Source organism: Oculina patagonica, chromosome 6, assembly GCF_052425735.1.
Source record: "Oculina patagonica isolate OP01 chromosome 6, crgOcupat, whole genome shotgun sequence".
In the NCBI taxonomy this organism is placed as follows: domain Eukaryota; kingdom Metazoa; phylum Cnidaria; class Anthozoa; order Scleractinia; family Oculinidae; genus Oculina; species Oculina patagonica.
Window position 1 is genome coordinate 14746719 of NC_135763.1, and position 20353 is coordinate 14767071.

General features: G+C 37.8%; 1 protein-coding gene and 1 long non-coding RNA gene across 2 annotated transcripts in view; one reads left to right on the top strand and one right to left on the bottom strand.

The window, feature by feature from the left end:
• Positions 1–1723: 1723 nt before the first annotated feature.
• On the bottom strand, positions 1724–7171 carry LOC144655955 (adenosine receptor A3-like). Its single transcript, XM_078516154.1, has 2 exons — positions 6459–7171; positions 1724–5979 (listed from the first exon to the last, which is right to left on the bottom strand). Exon 2 carries the CDS (start codon positions 5955–5957, stop codon positions 4833–4835), a length of 1125 nt encoding a protein of 374 aa, XP_078372280.1. The 5' UTR covers positions 5958–5979; positions 6459–7171; the 3' UTR covers positions 1724–4832.
• The window catches only part of LOC144657883 (uncharacterized), a 37257-nt gene continuing 19522 nt past the window's right edge, over positions 2619–20353 (top strand). The window contains exon 1 of the long non-coding RNA XR_013571625.1: positions 2619–2768. This is a non-coding gene — a long non-coding RNA (uncharacterized LOC144657883). The remainder of the gene's footprint in view (positions 2769–20353) is intronic.

Below are 20353 nucleotides of genomic sequence, written 5' to 3' on the forward strand. Positions count from 1 at the left end.
CTTATTTTGCCGGTGTCTAACGGGTTCCATGCTGCACCAAGTGACCAAGAACATATACGAATACCCGTGTTGAGCCGAGGCTAAGATAATATTGTAATAATTTGATTGAAAATTAAACACTTTCACTTGTGTTTTAACATTAACCAGTGTTGTTGAGCTCTCCTCACATTGTAGTGTAGGAATTTTAGTGAACAAAGTTTTCTTTGTTGTAATCACCACTCTCAGTTAAATCACCCTATGAGTGTGCGTTTCTTGCCAATCCCTTCAACGTGTGAGTTGCAAACTTAATGCGTAAATGAAATATTTCAGTATTTCTTCATGAAATCTCAGCTTAATAAGGAACGAAGACTTGTATTACATGTATATAGCACGTTTAAGAGTTTAACGGTTATTACTGCTTACAGAAATGTGCAATCACAGTTTGCGATCAGCTTTTGACATGCTTCTCGTGCGAAAGAAGCAACCTATTGTCCGGAGCAGAAATAGGACCGTGGAATGGCCTAGCTGCAATACAACTTACATTAAGGGCGTGGCTACCTCGGAGGTGTAGTGATGAACTAGTAACCAGGAAGTTTCGATTCCTGCTCGGGACAGCAACATCCGAACAGCGGGTTAGTCTAGTGTGCATTTCGACACGGGTTCGTTGCATTTCGCTCGCATGGCGTGTCATTTCGCTCGGTAAGCCTGTCATTACGCTCGCATAGCGTGTCGTTTTGCTCGCTGTTTTGGTTTCCACTTTTTTACCTGTTTTCCCGTGGAGGGTCACATATGAGACATAGTCAAAATCTGATTGTAAACTGTTACACATTTGGTATTTCAGTTTTCACGAGGACCTGGTTTCCATCGGACGGTTTATCCTAATGCAATCTGTTTCAGTCCTTCCCTTCGTTTGACTTCTTAATGTTTCTTTGTTGTGTGTTTGATGTTAAGGCCACAAATAAAGTGGACTGGCCGTTTTCGACACGACATTGCAAATTTAGAATCATGACTGCAACTATACTGTCCTGAGTGAGTCCAGTCAGTGTGTTCTCAGCAATATTATGTTCGTTTAATATTTGTCTCATTTACATGGCCCCACAAGCTTTTAGCTTAAGGACGTTCGCGCGAAAATCTTCCAACATTGCAATTTTTCTTAAACTTTCACTACTGCTAGTTTACAAGTTACTTATGTCAGATATGTAAAAAAAATTTGGCGTCACCGGTTTCGTTTCAGAGATACGATATCTGAAAGAAGGCAATTATTTGGATAAATTTGATTTCGTCACTCTATATGACCACTGCGCCTTCTGGCAACGAAATGTTTTAAATGAATTGATGCAGGCACACTTTCTTTGTCTCAATTTTTTGGATTGGGTCTATTGAACAAATATATTTCACTTTTAAGGTCCCTAAGAGTAAACCTTGTCTTAAACAATTAGATTTGCAAACGTTCAAACAGCAAAATGCTGCAAAATTTGACTGATTCGATCGCGCGCGGGAAGAGAAAATGAAAAAATAATAAACTTCTATCATTCGAATTTGGCTCATTTTTTGAGTGACACGGTTTGTGACATTTTGTTTCTTTTGTGATGTACATTTGTGGTGCCAAGTTTCAAGAACACTGCTTTAATAGTTTTAGAGATATTGTTTATTCAGTATTTTACCATATTTTAGAGTCAATTCTTATGACGTCACCACTGATCTAATTTGCATAATACAAAAACGTCAATATCTCTGAAACGAAAAAAGATATTTCAAAAAGAAAAACGTCATTCTACTGAATTTTGAAAGGCCTTTCAAATAAGCAGGAAATATTTTTCATGTCATATACACTTTAAAGTTAGTTAGGACCACCTTGAACAGCCTAATAAACAGCACTACTCAAGAATACCGCTCAATACCTTTAATTAATTTGAACAGTAACATAGAATAGAATTTTAAAAGTAATCTCCCCATAGGGATTTTCAGAAACTATTTACAATAAAAAATAAATCTACTTAACACTTATATTTACAAATTAAATTGAAAACTAAATAAAATAATGATTAAAAGTTTAAAAGAAGATGATCCCTAAGCTTTGATTTAAAAGAGTACAGAGATTTAGCATTTTTGATTTTAATATCAAGGCTGTTCTGTATGTGAATGTTCTTTGGCCTGCTGTGGTCCTGAACAGTGGAATTTGCAAGCTCTGGGGTACACTTTAGTAACATAAACAACAACATTTAATTATTTATGTGGGGCTATTTACATTTTTGATAAATTTTCAATTATGTAACCAAACTACCATTATGAAAACGAAAAATTAATTAAAAATTAAATTCTCTGAAAGCTTTATAAATTCTCTAAAGAGTAAATATCAAGCCAAATGTCTTCCTAATCAGGCAGGAGCTCATGTAACTTTAACTTTCAGAAAAAAAGCCAAGAGAATTTTTGCTACGACTTTTGATGGTGAGGACATTTCAATGTGATCTAAATGAAGTAATTTTTGAAAAAAGGCGGGAAAATCAGTGGCGCGGTGTTCCCAGTGTAGGTTGAATGAAACACCGCAAGGAAAGCGAGCGAGCGAGTCAGAAATTTTCTTCTCGAAAATATTCCCTGCATATAAATCTACACTAAAGTAATCTTTACTCCGGAAAATTATGACAAGCGATTCAGTTAGGTTAACCGAAAGATCGCGCGATCGGAAGTTATTGTGGAGCTGGATTTTATATTCCTTGTACAAGTCAGACAGAGCAAGGATTTACCTTTCTACGGCGCCGTGGCTGTTCGTCTTCGACAATTTTGTGAAGGTACTGGAAATTACAAGCCTCGTCGAAATATAAGGTAACAGGCTTAACTGATAATGCTTAGCCTTAATTTATGGTTCAAATCCATTTTCCGCGTTTGAGCGTGTGCCCAGAACGTGTGTAACAACAAAATTCTTGTCGAAATATTACGTCTTGCGTCAAGCTTTTTACTATAAAAACGCTTCATAAACGAGTATGTTCTTTTTAATATAGTTACATTTAATAATTACAGCTACTTTGAGATTTTCTGTGTCGCATGTGCACATTCCCGACGCCACAATTTGTGATTGACTTTATAGCGCAATGATTATCCGAAACAAATAAATACTTTTTTCATCGCACAAAGGACACGTAGAATGTGTCCAGAATTACAAACAAATGTAAGCTGCTGTACCCCTAAAACTGATGTATTGAAACTAATAGGGAGTGGATATAAGTATCCCGATAACAATCAACCGTCAAATGCCGCCTTAAATTTAAGTGTCTACCGTCGAAGTACGTTTTTTTTTTTTCAACCAAGTGTTGTCCAATGGGCACTCAAGATAACGAAAGGAAGTGAGCGTTCGACATTAATTTTTTTAAATGCCACCGTTTGAACAAGCGCTCGTGGTGATTTTCGTGAACGTAATTTTTTTTGCATGCGCATTAAATGAAAGGACCATAAGTAGCAATATATATAATATATACATAACATAATTTCTTAAAATGATTGCTAAAGTTCTTGCTCCGTTGCTAGGACCGTTCAGAGCTTTGATGAGTTCCTTCATCGGATCGTCCTCTTGTCCCAAACTCCTCATCCTTCTCCTAGTAGGTTCCACATCAACTTTTTTTTCAATTAAGCCCTACTTCCTTATACTCTTTCCAGCAGGCTGTTTCTCTGCAGCTCAGTATAATACTTGATATTTTTATCACAGTTATTTAGTAAAACCCAGTGAAAGTGATTTTAAGTAAAGGTGCAAAACTTTGATAGTGTAAAATCCTGATGGTCTGTCGTGTACAAAGCATCTAAGTTGACATTCTGTTTGTACTTAGGTTGACCTTTTTGTATCATTAACGTTCTCCTCTGATTTCCGCAGGGCTTCTTATGCTTTCTTTGCTAGATTACAATTTTTTTCTCTCTCTTGCCTTTGTTGACACTTATCGCCTTCCTTTGTTCGTTCGTCATTGGCTCATGTTGAAGTTTTGTTCTCTCTTCAAAGGTACCCTGCTCCTATTCATTATTTTCTCTATAAATGTTACTTTTCCTTCACATTCCTTGCTTTCTTTGTCTTCGTGCATGTTGTATTCCAGGTGCATTTTAGGTTTTGCCCATATGGTTCAGTTGCAGGATCCTCTTAAGCCCGATCCTGAAATACCATAAATCGGCTTTCGTCTTTACTGTGGGATCTCACACTTTTCCCCATTTCAGGTGTTCCACGTTATATCTAACTTGCTTTTGTGTGATACACTTATCAGTTCAGTTTTAGTGATGGTCGGATGCAGTACCTGCTCCCCTGCAACCGTGACATTCAATGATGGCGGCCGTGCCGCAACAATCGTCTGTTCTGATGATCATGTTCCTTATTAATCATTTTATGGAGTAAAAATAATGCGACCTTGTGATCTCTTTTATACAGCCATAAGGTTTGGTGGAAAACTATCATCTGCCAAGTCCTTGGTTGTGACCCTCACAATGTTTTTTTATCCACCATAAGTGGGATGACATACCTGCAAGTCCGTGTTGCCGGTTTCCACTACATCCAACGACTAGAACATGAGCTTAGATTTTCAAAGCCAACTACGTTGAAGAATTCTATTTATTTTTGTTCAGTTTGATCCATTACCGCGAGGACACCGGAAGAGGTAAAATGATGGAGACACTTGAAACGGCCACTACAATTGCTACAGTACATGCATAGTAATCTCGAGGAACTTCTTAAATACTCTATTTTTTACAACTGAGTCTTGTTCCAACGTTTTGCAAAATGGAAATCACTAGAAGCAAGTATTAGCTTAGAAACGTAGTTTTTAATGGGTTATGACTAATGTATCACTTTGCCTTAGGCTAAATCCTTCTTGATATTGTCCTTAAACAACTGTCGTTCTTGATAAACTCGATGGTTGCCTCTTTCTATTGTTATGCTGTTTCAGAGAACACTTCTTTCTACTTACTTTCTTGAGAATCTCGTTGAAGGCATCTTTGAACTCTTTACTCGTGATATAATACACCAGTGGATTAGCAGACGAGTTGATCATAATGAACATGATGACTTGGCCTATGATCAGGTTATAGTAAGAGTGCGTCCAGATATCCGGCATAATAAGCGACAAGACGCGTAAAGCGTTCAGAGGAAACATTGTCACGGTAAACAAAATTACCAAAGGTGTAAGAATCCGCCCTGCCTTGTTACTTCGTGAGCAGATTCTTTTCTCGTGTCTTCCTTTGCTTGATGAACACTGTGACGTCATCGTTTCATCCTGCGACATCGTCTTCTGGAACTTGGCACTTTCTTGTACTCGTTTCTTGATCCTCATATACGTGACCGCTATGACAACCAGAGGAAGTGCATACCAAACTACGATGAGGGCTATTGAATAAGACAGAAATACCACGTTTTTCCCATACATATCAGGCCAGTTCGGGTAGCAGATGTCGTAGGTTAATACGTAGGTCATGACAGGGTACAGAGGAACGCATGAAAATAAAAAAGATGCCAACCAAACCATCCCAATTACCAGGCCAGTCCTCACGCGAGACCTGGGACTAATCTGGTAACGCTTGGCGCCAACAATATTTCGGTATCTTTCGATGGCAATGGCCGTTATCGACCAGATGGAGGCTCCGAAGAATATCTCCACGGTAGGATACAGGTAATAACATGCCTGCTCTCCTAACAACCAGCGAAACGGGATGAGGTATTTCAACACCACCAAAGGATAGATTATAAGAAGTACCCCCAAATCCGCTATGGCCAGGCTCAGCAAGTAAAAGTTCATCGACGTCTTCATCTTGGGGTGACCAACTACCACAATGCATACCAAGAGGTTGCCAATCACGCCCAGGAATACGATGGTTGACCACAAAGTTATTTGGAACACTGTGGCTCCTAGAGGCTGGTGGAGGTATGTTGGAAAAACCGGTGCTGCGGATTGCGTGACACTGGCATTTACTGCAGATGTATTGTGTGTTGCGTTACCGACCACGTCATTCATGACTGCTCTTTCTTTTTACGACCTGCAAGAGAATCAGTATTTATTTTTCTAGGAAAATTATTTTTTTGCATTTTGTACTTATCACTTTCTTAAACAACGGGGGACTGTTTCATCACCAAAGTTGTTTTCATCACCAAAGTTGTCTCAAGAAACATTTTCAGCGATTATTCTGGTTTAACTAACAGAGTTCTGCGGACAGGTTTAAGTGGAATGCAATTTTTACATTTAGTTTACGGTATGTAACCTATGTTTACTACGTGCGAGAAAAAATATCATGGTTTTCATTGCTAACCACTTGTGTTACCATGGTAACCTTGGATGCGAAGTTGTTACGAAGTTTAAATTCTGAAAGTAACAGAAAAGAATGGCTTTATGATCAAAAGTTTGTTTGAGAATGAAATGGTTGGCTAGCTACTTTGACCTATATTTTTAATCTTCCTGCCTTGAAGAGAAAATGTCATCTATCGTAGAAATTTACCCAAAGAGCGAAAGCTGTTTTACCTCGGTCTGTCTCGTCGAAACACTGTCTGTTCAACTTGTTCTTTATGGAGGTATCATTTTCTCCCATCACATCCAACCTTCATGAACCTTGTCTAGACACATTGAAATGTTTAAGTTGACGCCAAGGGTGTTCGGGTCGGATCATGGGAACACATTTTGCTCAAACGGAGTGGATAAGATGTGCACAGAAACCTTATGTACTGGCTTGTTTTCCAAAACGAATTTGTGTGAGTGATGTTTCTAAACTTAAATTATTAATCGGGTGGTGGCCCCACCAACGTTGAATTAGAAGTTAACCAGCGTCTATTTTTCTAATTAGCTTTCTTAAGCTGCAAGCTACGAGCAAATTCCGAACCCGATTGGTTAACAAGCACCGTTAATCGATGGATGGATGGCAAAATGATTTCTCCGGCGCGGTGGTGGACCTACCAACGGAGAACATTTTGACCATTGAATTAGAAGTCCACCAGCTGGAATGTAAAAAGAATTCACACTCTTTGAAGATCTTTGGAAAGCCGACGTTTTGTAATTAAGGCTTGCCAGTGAGCGCCCGAATTTAATATCGTACTCGTACTCGTACTCAATTTGAGTCTTTGATCCTAGAGCATATCCGACGAATTTAATTGAATTTAAGGCCCCTGGTCATAAAGGCCGGTTTAGACCTGATGTGACGTTATTATTTTTCCAAAAAAAAAGCGTAAATGTTCTAATTAGCTTTCTAAGTTGCAAGCTATGGGCAATAGCCGAGCCTGATTGGTTACCCAAGCACCATTAATTAATCGATAGATGGCATTTAGATCAAAAGCATTTAGGTCAAAATTTATACTTTCTGAAAGCTTAGCAAATTACACTTCTTGTCCTTTTTTTATTATTTTTTACTGCCGGGAGTCCGTTCGACTCGCTATTCTAAACCAGAACTGAAAAAAAATATCCAGCCTAGAACTAACGGTATATGATGAGGAGAAAACCCAGCCTGCCTTGTCTCGTTACCTTTAGAAACTAAGACCGTATGTTTTCTTCGGGCTGCGTTCAGCTAAATTGTATATGATGAAGTGTGTGTTCGAATTTTTTCTTAAAGAAACGTCTACCGTGGCCATTATGGAGGGAGTTTTTTGGTAAATTTTGGGTTGTTTCGCAATTTTAACGCAATTTTTTAAAAAAAAAAAAAACTCCTGCCTGTAGCCAGGCTTGCAGCGACACGAATCAACGTGCAGTTTATTTTTTAACCTTTGCGAGGACTCGATGTTTCAAGTCTTCTTGCCGTTAAACTGTTGGTGAAAAATATCATCAAATATTCTTTTCTTGACGTATTGCCACTTAAAATAACGTCAAACATTTTGTTTTTGGCGTATTGCCACTTAGTATGCTTTTTTATTCACAGCCGGTGTACGTAAACAGATTAATATTTACACTGCATATGATTAAACGAAGATACCGCATGCTGAGTTATGCCATAGAAAATGACTATGGTTTTTAGTTTAATGAGTTTCGCTATTTACAGTTTTTAAAATATTTTCTACTGAATAAAAAGAGCTTTTTTGTTGGTAGAAAGCGTCTAAACGTCACTGTGTTTTTTGGTTTGCGAACTCGAGGTGAGTTTGTGATAGAGAATTTCGCGTTGAAATTGGGCCATTTTGAGAGTCGGACCGCGAAAAACAAATTTCTTATTTTTCTCGAAATAAAATATCTTTTTGCGGAAACAAACTACACCAGGTCACTTATGTACCTAATAGCTACTTTTGAGCAAATAATGAAAGAAATCGATATTTCAGTGCTTGGTTTTCTACCGGTGTTCTTAAAAATTAGTACGATTAAAAACTTCCAATTTTAAATAATTTTCATTGCAACGCGCGGGAGAAAACTTAAAAGCTCCCCTAATGGAAAAAATACCTTTAGCATATGAAGTGTACCATCTGGTAACATCCATCGGCTCCTGTATATCGATCGCTTTATTTCTAAAAAGCTTTCGTCGATCTCGTTCCCCAGGGTCTGTCATGGAAGAAGAGAGTCTCTGGGAACGAGTTTGAACTGTTATTACCTGTTATTATAAACAACTGACTGTGTTGTTTTGACGTATGACATTACAATTACTGAGGGAAGTTGAACGGAAGTTTTGAAATCAAGCCAGTGGTGAAATATACCAGCTATGACTGCCATCATTGAAACCCTCGGCAGAATGTGACAGAGTCTAGATATAGATAGGGCATTATTAATGTCAGCGAGCGGCACAAATTAGGTCATTTGTCATGTGTCACTTCAAACTTACTCATTTGCCAGAAAATGAATTCGCGACACAATAAGTGCCGAGTCACATTTTTAGGCCATTTTCGGTAGCCACAAGTTTTGTATTTTGAGCATCGAAATGAGCTGCTTACTAGGCCCTCGAGGATATTTCGATTTATTACCCAGTAGCTTCGATGAGCAACTTTTATTTCGGCTCTTTTAATTTGTCACAAACGCCCTGAGGACAGGTAAGCACCTTGTAGATTGAGATGCTAAGGAAATAAACCTTTTCGACATTTACTTGATTAAATTCTTCGCGACGCTTCAACTGCGCCACGAATTTTGTAATATTTACCATCTTTCGGTTTCTGACAGACTGTTAACTGTTTTCATTTCACGAACAACAAACTACTGGTTGTGCTCTTTAATCTCATTTAATACTTCCATCCGTCATAAGCATTATGTGAAGAACGTTCCATACTTGTAATGAATGCGCCCAAAATATATCCCAATAATTTGTGTTATTTACTATTCCTCAGCCAGTCCACGCCCAAATAAAAGCATCCGGTCGCATTTTTTAAAGAATTTTTCTAATGGAAAGTCCCGCAGGCTTAATAAGCTAAAACAAATACGCTTCTTGTCCTTCACTTGTTTTTTACCGAGTTTAAAACTAATTAATTATTTAACAACAACGCAGCTGCTTCGATGAGTATCAGTACTCTCGCTTATTGGTTATAAAATTTAAAAGGTGGATATATCGAGGATTTCAAACGTCGAAGTTAAAAAGTAGATATATCAAGACCTTCCTTATTAAGAATTTTAAAAAGATCAAAAATAAAAAGCGGATAAATCGAGGATTTCAAAGATCAAAATTAAAAAGTGGATAAATCAAGGATTTCAAGGATCAAAATTTAAATAGTGGATAAATCAAGGATTTCAATGATCATAAATTAACTTGCGGATTCATGAAGGATTTCAAAGACCAAAAATTTAAAAGTGGATGTATGGATAATTAAATTCTGTACATTCCGTGATTCATCGATAATTATACTTTTATTATATGGGGGTTCTAGTGTAATCGGTACATAGATTCTATAATTTACTGATAATTATACTTTTGTTAGATGCGATTTAAGGTGCAGTTTAAAAAATTACATCAATCAATGATTAAATAGGTAGGGTGTAATGTGAGGTGTTTCGCGGCAATTTTAATTTGCACCAGAACCCGTCATATTTTAACTGATTTGCAAGTAAACCATTTGCTTCTCTAGTAATACCTAGCATATATAGTCAACTCTCTCTTAACGGACACCTCTATAAGACGGACACCTCCATAAGACGGACACCTGGTGATGGTCCCTGCCGTTTTTCAGTCATTTTACTATAACAAAACTCTCTGTAAGACGGACACCTCTCTAAGACGGACAACGGACATTTTGAAAACGCCAACGGACACGCACAAAAAGTTATCTTTTACTGAATAATACTTCGAAACTAAATAGCATAGTAAGTCAGCGCCTTTAGAATACCAAACTTACCAAAAACAATCCGCTATAACATATTACTTCTCTGCTTTAGTATATGGCACCAATAAGGTAGTTTTCTACTTACAGTATTACCGTTTGTAATGAACAAACAATTCGAATTTCTGATATTATTTTTGTTTCACTTAACAGGTTTTGCTAAAGTAAGGGACTTAAAACAGACGTGTATTCGTTGTGAATAGCCGTTTAGCTTAATCTTCTCAAAATTTCTGGTGTCACGTTACCTCGACTCTCTATAAGGCGGACACCTCTCTAAGACGGACAGTTGGGGCTGGTCCCGACGGTGTCCGTCTTAGAGAGAGTTGACTGTAGTCAATCAATCCAGTCCTAGAATGCCCTTTTTAAAAAATGATTATTCTCGTAAAGAGAAATTTAGCTATGAAACTTAGCTGAAGTTTTGATAACCGTCAACAAATAGTCGGAAAATACAAGTGAATCCCGATAACTCGAATTAGGGAAATCGAAAAAGTTCGAGATACCGGGAGTTCGAGTTATCGAGGGTACAATTACTAAGAATACAACCTGGGGGGGAATCGGAAAAGTTCGAGTTAACTTAGCGAGAGGTTCGAGTTATCGAGGGTTCGAGTTATCGAGATTAAACTGTACCATTTGAATGTTGTTTCTAGAGAAATGCTTTCTTTTTGGTCATTAATATTTGTTTTGACCTCCCTATGCCAATTGCACAGGTGTAAGAAGTAGGTGTGAGGTGTAAGGCGGCCGAAAGTCGGGTTGTGTACAAAATTGCTACGCGCCTTGTGACAGGGAAATCTGATTACCAAATTATAAATTAACAACTACGGCGAACTACCTGTGCCTCAAAAGTTCAAATCGATGATGAATCAGGGTTTTTGTTGTGGTAAAACAAATTAACTATAGCGGACATCGGTTGTTTACCGAACGTCTCTGTACTTTTTTAGCTATGTGAATAACCGTCTGCTGAGTTTTTTTTTCGATCAATATTGCAAGCCAAATTTTTATAAAACTGTGATGTTTCCTCTCAAAACTCAAAGACAATCATATCGGTATTTTACACTATCGTACCTTCGTCTAAAACGCTTTGTCGACGAAATAATATTTTCTTCGATAAGGAATTCCCTTGACGAATAAACGGTTGTTTTTAGCTCTTCGTAACTTGCCGTGGTTTGATATGCTACAAACACTTCTTTGAAGGGACAGAATACAGACACGCACACATTTTATCCACTCCCCAACGCCTACCTAACAACGCGTGGTCTTATACATGGCTTATGCTTGACAGACATCAAAAGGTACAGCCAATTAGATTGCGGTATTTACAATGCGCCAGATGCTGCCATTGAGGGGGACCTAAACTCCAATATTCACTTTGGACAAATTTCATCACGAGAAACAGAGAAAAAAATAACGAAACACTATAGGAAGCAGAAATAAACGCCGGGACGCTTTTGTCGACAGATGGCAACAGATTTCTTTTGAAAACTTCAATGAATTTCTAGAGCCACTGAAAATCAATTCACGCAGCAAGCTTGTTAGACTTCTCGTTCTTATTTTAAAAATCTGTTTATTACATAACGTAGCTAGCACGTGAGCGAATTGTTTTTCTTTTATCCATAGTAGATAGTCAAACAAATCGGCGTTTTAATCCCCTTTTTCTTTAAGATTAAAGAGCTATTCTCTTAAAAGAGAAATTAGTTTATTGAGATTCGTTGTAGTTTTGGTCACCGTAATCAAGTAGTCAAATTAATGGCTATTTAGGGACGGACCATTATTTTTTTTGAAGGAGAGGTTGGGCAATTACCAAAAAAAAATTGTTCACAAAAAACGTTGGTGCACAAGTAAGAACGGGAAGAAAAAAAATTCAAGAGAGCCCCACCTGCCAAATATCCATGGTGCAAATAAAAAAAAACTTTCAGAGGGTTATGCTGGTAAAGAAAATTCTTGCAAATACTGATGCTAAGAAAAAAATTTTGCTCAGAAAAATTGCCCAACCCACCCTCAAAGAAATAATGGTCCGTCCCATTAAAGTTGTTCTTCGATTAATCATTTTTTTAATAATAAATATTTGTTTTGACCTCCCTAGCTACAGGTGTTAGCAGTTGTAGTTTTAAAGTGCCTCAAAACAGGAAGGTGTCTTTTCTCGATGAAATGCTTTCTTTTTTGTAATTAATATTTGTTTAGTTTTGGCCTATCTTCTACTACACGCCTTGTCGAAATATAATCAAGCTGCATTAATTTCGAAAATTTTCGGAAGTTAAAGTCTAAAAATGTCGGATAAAGCTAAACATTTGGAAATTTAGACGCCCGTTCAAATGAAGCATACGAAAATTAAATTCCAAAGTTTTAATTGTAAAGAGAATTTTTCCATTTTTTTTTAACATTTACCATCACGTCGGTAAAATTTGTCTGAAACTGGTATGTAAAGGGATCCTACATATATCAACCCTCGAATGGCAGGAAAATATCACATAACGACTCGGAACAGCGACAGTTACTTGGAATTACGGTGAATTCCAAAAAAAAAAATAGCGAAAGACTTTAACCAAACTCCAAAAAAATTTTGGATACCCCAAAATAGAAATCATTATATAAATATGTATTACCTTTTGCCATGGGAAAGGATGATTTTATGACATGCGGGTCATTTCAATGGAAACAACGTCTAGTTTTTCCAGACACATTTCATTAAAACAAGTTTTTTTTTTTCAAATCCTTCAAATCTTGGAGGAGGTCGGAAAAATGTGTATTTTCGATCAATTTCTCCCCTAACAGCTCAAAAATGTAAGAATGATGCTAAATAAAGTTTTTTTGAAGGGGAGACAGTAGGAACCTCACGTCTGCATTGCGCTGATCGAATCCCTAGTGCCTTTGCAATTACAATTTCGTTACGTAATCGAAGATGTTGTATTAAAATATCTTAAGCTGACACCGATTGTTTGCGGAACGTCTCTGTATCTTTCTAGCTTTATGAACACCGTCTGCCGAGTTTTTCTCCAATAAATATTGCGGGTAGAATTCTTTATAATAACTGCTGTTTCCTTTCAGCACTTGAAGACAATTATATCAGCCTTAACTCGCTATCGTACCTTCGGTTAAAACGCGTTGTCGCTTTGCTTGATGAGGAAATCCTTTGATAAATTGCTGAACGATGGAGTTTGGCTTCCGTAAGTTACTGCGGTTTGATATGGTACAAACATTCCTTAAAAGGGTTAGAAACTTGTTTGTCAACCTATGTCTTATCAGAGGTTCAGCCAATTAGATAGCAGTATTAGAAGTACACAAGAGGCTATCACCGAGGGGGTCCTCAACCCTTTACAGTAACATTGGACAAATTTCATTGCATGCACACAATTTAAAAACAACTGGGAAACATATTGATAAAGACAGTTTAAAAAGCAAAGATAAACACCGGGACGCTTTTGTCGACAAATGACATAAAATGACTGAAAATATCTCCAATAAAAAAATAGGATGAATTTCCTGGGCCACTGAAAATTAATTCACTCAGCAAGCTTGCTAGACTACTCGCTGTTTTTTTTATAAGCTTGCACGTAAACTTGTACGTAAACCTATGGAACAACCGTCATCTATGAAACTTGCATGTAAAGCTGTATCGTAAACCTATGGAACTGCCGTCATCAAATGGTCAATTTGATGGCTATTTGAATGTTGTACTGCGATAAATGCATTCTTTTTTATAAAAAATGTTTGTTTTGACTTCTTTATGCCAGTAGCTACAGGTATTAGCTTTAATAGTTTTTAAGGAGGCAACAGTCGGGTTTTACAACCAATTACGTGCCTACAAACAGGAAAATCTGATTGCCAAATCACAAATGAAAAACTACTGGGGACTACCTGTACCACAAGAGATAAAATATGTATGACAGAAACGTTAAAGACAATCGTTTCTAAGAAAAAAACGGTATTTAATGAAGGTTTTCTCTTTGGAAAAACATAATAGGAACTTTACATCTTACGTTCGAATCCCTAGTGCCTTTCCAACTGCAATCATAATGTTGTTACGTAATCGACGATGAATCAGGTTTATCATTGTTGTCGTAAAATATATTAACATGAGTGGGCACCAATTGTTTACGGAACATCTATGTATCTGTCTGTAAACCGTCTGCCGAGGTTTTTCTTCAATCCGTATTGCGGATCAAATTCTTTACAATAACTAAGATGTTCCCATTCAACACTTAAAGACAACCATATCGGCTTTAACTCGCCATCGTACCTTCGTTTAAATCGCTTTGTGGTGAAATAACGTAGCTTTCTTGCTACATTCACTTTGGACAAACTTTTAAAAACAACTGAGAAAAAGAAACATTTTTAAAACGACTGAGAAAAAGCGAAGAAAACGAGGACACTAGTACTTTAAAAACCAAAGATAAACGCGAAAGATTGAAAGATGGCAACAGATTTCCGTAGAAAATTAAAATGAATTTACAGAGCCACTAAAATTCACTTCACTCAGCAGGTTTACTAGACTGCCTGCTGTCATTTTGATAAGTTTTCAATTACTTAGCTTACAAGTAAAAGATTTGCTCCTTTTTAATAATCCTTAGCATACAGTCAAACAGGACGAATGAATGAATTGGAATATCTTTTAAAACGAGGGTATTCTCTTGAATGTAAAATTTCGCTATGGAACTTAATTTTAGTTTTTATCACCTCCATTAAATAGCCTATTTGAATTTTGTTTCTTGATAAATGCTTTCTTTTTAGTGAAACAAAATTTGTTTTGACTTTAATTTGCCAACAGCTACAGGTATTTGGCAGTAGCAGATTTGTCGGGTTGATGACTTATTTAATCAGTTACTTGTCTAAATTGAAAACAGGAGGATCTGATGGCTACACTGGCCATAGCAGATGGCAGCAAGCAATCGCGCCTTCCATTTTTCAAATTTTTCAGTGACTCCGCTTGCAGGGTAGGCGGAAAAAATCCGTTTGTAAACGAAATTTGCAATTACGTCAGTTTGTGTTTATGTGATAATGGCAACTTTAAAGCACCCTTGAGTACACCGCGTGCTATGACTGAAATACAGGTTCAATTGTATGAAATGTTGCAGGTGCTATTCCCTTCTTCTTTTTAAACTTACAGATTTATCATTTAAATTTGGAGTACATTAAGCACAGTAGTGCGATGAACTGCATAAACAGCAAGGGAAGAAAACCAAAGGCAGAAAGCGGTGGTGGACCTTTGTGGCTGGCCTACATGCCACTGGGCATAATGGAAAGGAAGTTTTAAATTGTTAGTAATTACGTAACAAGTGGCCATTGCGTAGTGGCGGTCAAGGAGAAAAATTGTAAGAGTTTGTACGGCCATATTTACAATGTTCCCAGGGTTTTCCACCAAACCACTACGTTTTTCGCTCTTAGAGAGCGAGTACTTGCTAACTTAAATGCTCCGAATCATCAAAGTAAGCGCAAACTGAAGACAACAAATGATACGGGCACCTTGAAAGTGCATCTATGTATAATCTATGTGCATCTATTATAAGAGTTTGTACGGGCATATTTTCAATGCTCTCAGGGTTTTTCACCAAACCACTGGGTTAATCGCTTCCAGAAAGCGAATACTCGCTAACTTAAATGCTTCGAATGATCAAAATAAGCGCAAAGACAGCAAGTGATAAGTGGAGCAAGTGGAAGTGCATCTATGAATTTTGTTAAAAATTTCTTGTACTTCCGTTGCAACGAGTTTTCGCGCAACACCGCGTCAACTTTTCGTGGTATGTTAAACGAGTCAACTTTTCGTGCAACATCGTACAAAATGTACTTGGAATCATGCATGTTACAAGAGACGAATTTTAGCGCAACGCCAACTCGCAACATTTCTCGCGCGCGTCCAGGCCATGTTGAACAGAATTCTGGGAAGGTGTTGCACGAAAAATCGACGGCGACCCTGTTACACGAGTCATCTTTCTTTTTGACATGGGTTCAAAAACTCGCAACGTGTTGCCGAGTCAAAAGTTCTGCGAAAAATCGTCCCTGGTACCATGTTACACGTTGTTGCAAGTTGTCCCGTGTAACATCACCTTTAAACGCATTGTAAATATTCCCATACATATTATTCATATTTTTGCCTTGGCAAAATGATCTTTCCTTGAAATCTTGACCTTGGGCCGCCCGTGGTGCAATTAAGGATTTACACCACAAGCGATATTTGAAAATTATCACAAAATTGCATGAGCCATTGTTTTTATACGGTTATTCTTTTAATATATGACTGAGAAAGAACGCGCTTTAATTTGCACCGCAAATAAAAAATTCTAATAAATTTTATATACCTTTTCTCGGCCAATCACAACAAAGAATTTTTTCGGTCATATAATAAGCAATGGAAAATAGCGCACTGTATTCTGTTGTGCTGTTGCGTCCACTGTTAATATAGTCCAGTCATTTTGTGGAAAAATAATGGGTCAACCTGCAACTAATTGCAACAGAAGAAATTCCAACGGTTTTTGACCGAGAAACGTATCGTTAATAACATATCAAAAGTCCCAGAAAATCCCGGCAGGAAAAGTTATGGAAAAATGTTGTTTTTTTTTTTTTTTTTTTTTTTAGAGATGCATGGAAACGAGGCTGAATAAAGCTTTTACCAAAACGTGCCTGTTTATGCCTTAAAAGTCAAAAATACAACAAAACTTGAAACGATATCTCAATTTGAACGTTTTCTTATTTTAGAAATCAAGTTAATTTGGGATATTTCATCTGTAGACAGCTTTAATATTAAGTCTATTTTAGGTGCTCGCCGCCTAAAAAATCGCAACCCTGTGCATAGAACTAAATGACATTATTTTATTTTATCTGAAGCGATTTTTTAGTGTTTGTTTTTTGTTTTAATGTTTAAACCTTTCTTCAAAAATAGTTCTATAATTCAGGAAAGCTTAATTTTCGCGTGGAACGTTTAAGAGAAAGAAAACAGGAAAACATACAATGGTTTTGTAGGAAGCCGACGCCATCGATGTTCACACTTGCACATTTCACCCTGACCAGTGTGCTGTGTTTGATGCTTGCACAAAGTTTAATCTCCGTCGAAAACAATGGCTTGAGAACTTTTATGTTCTGTGTTCTGATCAGGCAAGTGTATTCTGAGTTCTCTTTAAGCGGAGTTTTTTCTTTCAAAACGGATAAGTTTCCCTTTGCTGATTCATAGTGTATCACATCCAATGCACTGTTTCTAAAGCGATTCTAGCGAGTTTTCTGCGGCTACAGTATTTCTTTCAGTCTTTTAACGCAGTTAAAATGCGACGTATATATTCTGGCTTCAAAAATAGTCACTTAAAAGCGAGATCACCTAATAAGATGCTGCAGTGAGTTAAAATAAAAACAGTGTCATCCTTTCTTCTTTTTATAAAGAATGATATATTTCCGAAAGGTTCTAAACCCGATTGCTGAATTTATTTGGCTAAACATAGAGCGTCTATGACTCTATTGCACGTTTGGCGCTATCCTGGTAATTTTTAGACCAGCAAGAGCCTAAAATGGATGAAATAAGTTGTGCGATTTGCCAAAAAAATCGCTTGAAGATGACATGGTATCTTTCCGTCTGAAGGGAAGTCAGGGTATAAACTGCGCAAGCGCAGAGCGCAATGACAACATCCAAACTGTTCCCGGTCAAAAGGTACACAAGACATGTCGCCTCGCGTATTGCCACCCTAGTAACATTGCCCAAGCCAAGAAACAAGAAATTACAAGGTCGCAAACTTCAAGTAAACGTCGTTCATTGGATCGCAAGAGTGAAAAATTCTTTAGCTTTGAAACGGACTGTTTCTACTGTTGTAACGAAATTCATTTTGGGAAGCAAAAGAGAAAGCCAGGAGAAGTGTTCCGTGTGACAACCCTCGAGACGAGAGAAACTATACTAGAGACATGTTCTGAAAGAGGGCATTCTTGAGCTAAAGTGGTACAGGCGAGAATTTTATGTCCATTATCTGCCAGCCGTCGATTCCGTATACCATCAGGCATGCAACGTCAACTTCAGGACAAAGAAAACAATAACCAAAAGTATTCAGTGCCTCAGATCAGCCTGATAGTAAGAAAAGAAAAATCGGACGTCCACAAGATGAAGAAAAAACAAAGCTTTTGTCAAAGTGGTGAGCGTTTTTAAGGAGAACGACGGCAAACAAATTACTGTCATGGATCTAATGGATAAAATGGAGGAGTATCTTGGTGACTCAACTACTGCCGCATATAACTGCACCCTTATGAAAGCAAGACTTCAGGAACAGTTTGGCGATCAGATTATTATAACCGAGATCAACGGAAAGCCAAATGTCGTAACATTTAGAAGTACCGCATCAGCTATTCTGCACGAATTTCACTCACAACAAAAGGATGTTGATCTGGATACGGAAAAATTAAGTATAATCAGAACTGCCTCAAGGTTGATCAAGAATGACATCGAATTGCTTAAAACATCTAACGAAGTCTACCCTTTGATCGAAACAGAAAAAGCCAGCCACGCTAAAGATGTTTTTGGAGGGTATTCTGGTTGGTAAAGATAACGCGAAATTAGCATCAGTTGGACAGGATATTGTTCAGGCGGCGCGACCAAGAGTGATTCTTGTGCCTTTACAAGTTGACTTAGCAGTGCAGCTCCATCACAACTTTGCATCGCGATTTCAAATAGACACCCCTCATCGCCATGGCTTCTATTCTTCATACCAAGAGCTACAGCTGTTTAATAAGAATGCTGCATTGGACCAGGGAACTGATATACCAGATAATAAAGGACCAACCCATGACGGTAAAACACCTTTTATGGCATGGGCATGATTTGTACCATCACTCCTGGCACTACCCGAAAAAGAAGCGTCCCGAGACGAAAGATAAGTCCTCAATACATCTCAGCAGCTGGAAAAGTTGAAATACGCCTGCCATTTGAGCCAAGGCAATAGCAAGTGGAAATAAAGTACATTAACGTAGTTGTTGCAAGAGCGCCAGATCCCACAGCGAGTTTGAAATACGGAAAACGTTTCCGCTGTTTAACACCACACACCCAGCATGGACTGGGATGATGCAAGCTGTCCACCGGGGTAACCATTAGGGGAAGTCGTCAGTAACACTTCTACCGATGATTGACCTGAACCCAAGTGACGTCACATGTATTTCCTCCACTCTGAAATTTGTGTCTGAACATGCACGGCGCCACAACATCGCTAATCCCATCATTTGGTGGAAGGCGTTCAACATAATCAGCACCGAACCAGCTAACAGTGACTAACGCAAAATAATTTTGCGATTTAGTGCCTTTCACACACAAATGACCTCCCTTGGGAGCATTGGTCAAATCACCAGTTGGCAGGATCAGGGTTGTGGGGAAGTTTCTGGACTTAATATATGTGTCAAACGCCATTGCACGCGCAGTCCGCGCGCACCTCATATAATGAGATTTATTTTGCTCACAAAATACTTTTTGATCAATTTTTCCTCCGGATGAAAGTTTTCAGGCATATTTGAAGTACATTTCATGGTTTTTGGATGAAATGAATGAAAATTTGGCCATAAACAAGCATAATAACAACTTTTGTTTTTGAGCCTCGTTTTCATGTTACGCAAAAGCACGACTTTGAATCCGTTAAATTTTCGAGATGTTCCCATGCACGGATCCTTGGGGACTTTTAGTATGTTGATCTAGAAACTTATTCGAAATGATTGGCGGTCAGAAAGCTTCTGTTGCAATTAGTCGCAGGTCCAACCACAAAATGACTGGACTATATCAGGACGACCGTTCTATCTAGGCGATCGAGGACGATGACATGCGATTTAAGGAATCCACAGCACTTTCAAACGACTGAAACCACCTTTCATAGAATGCTCCTGGTTATCACAATTTTTTTCTTATTTAGCTTTTTACGTTGTCAAAGAAAAATCGTCAAGTTCCTAAAATACCGTAAACTTCCAATAACCCCCCCCCCCCCCCCAAAAAAAAAAAAAAAAAAAAAAAAATCTTAGACGCAAAAATCCTTCCGAAAATAAAGGCCTTCCGAATATAAGCCCATGATGGGATTATATTTAGTAATGGCTCTAAAAAGATATACCTTTTCCGATTCAAAGCCCCTTGGGTAGACCTTCTTTTGTATTTTACGTTATTTATAGAAAGACCTTGAAATGTCTGTTTCACATCACATCATCTTTATTTCA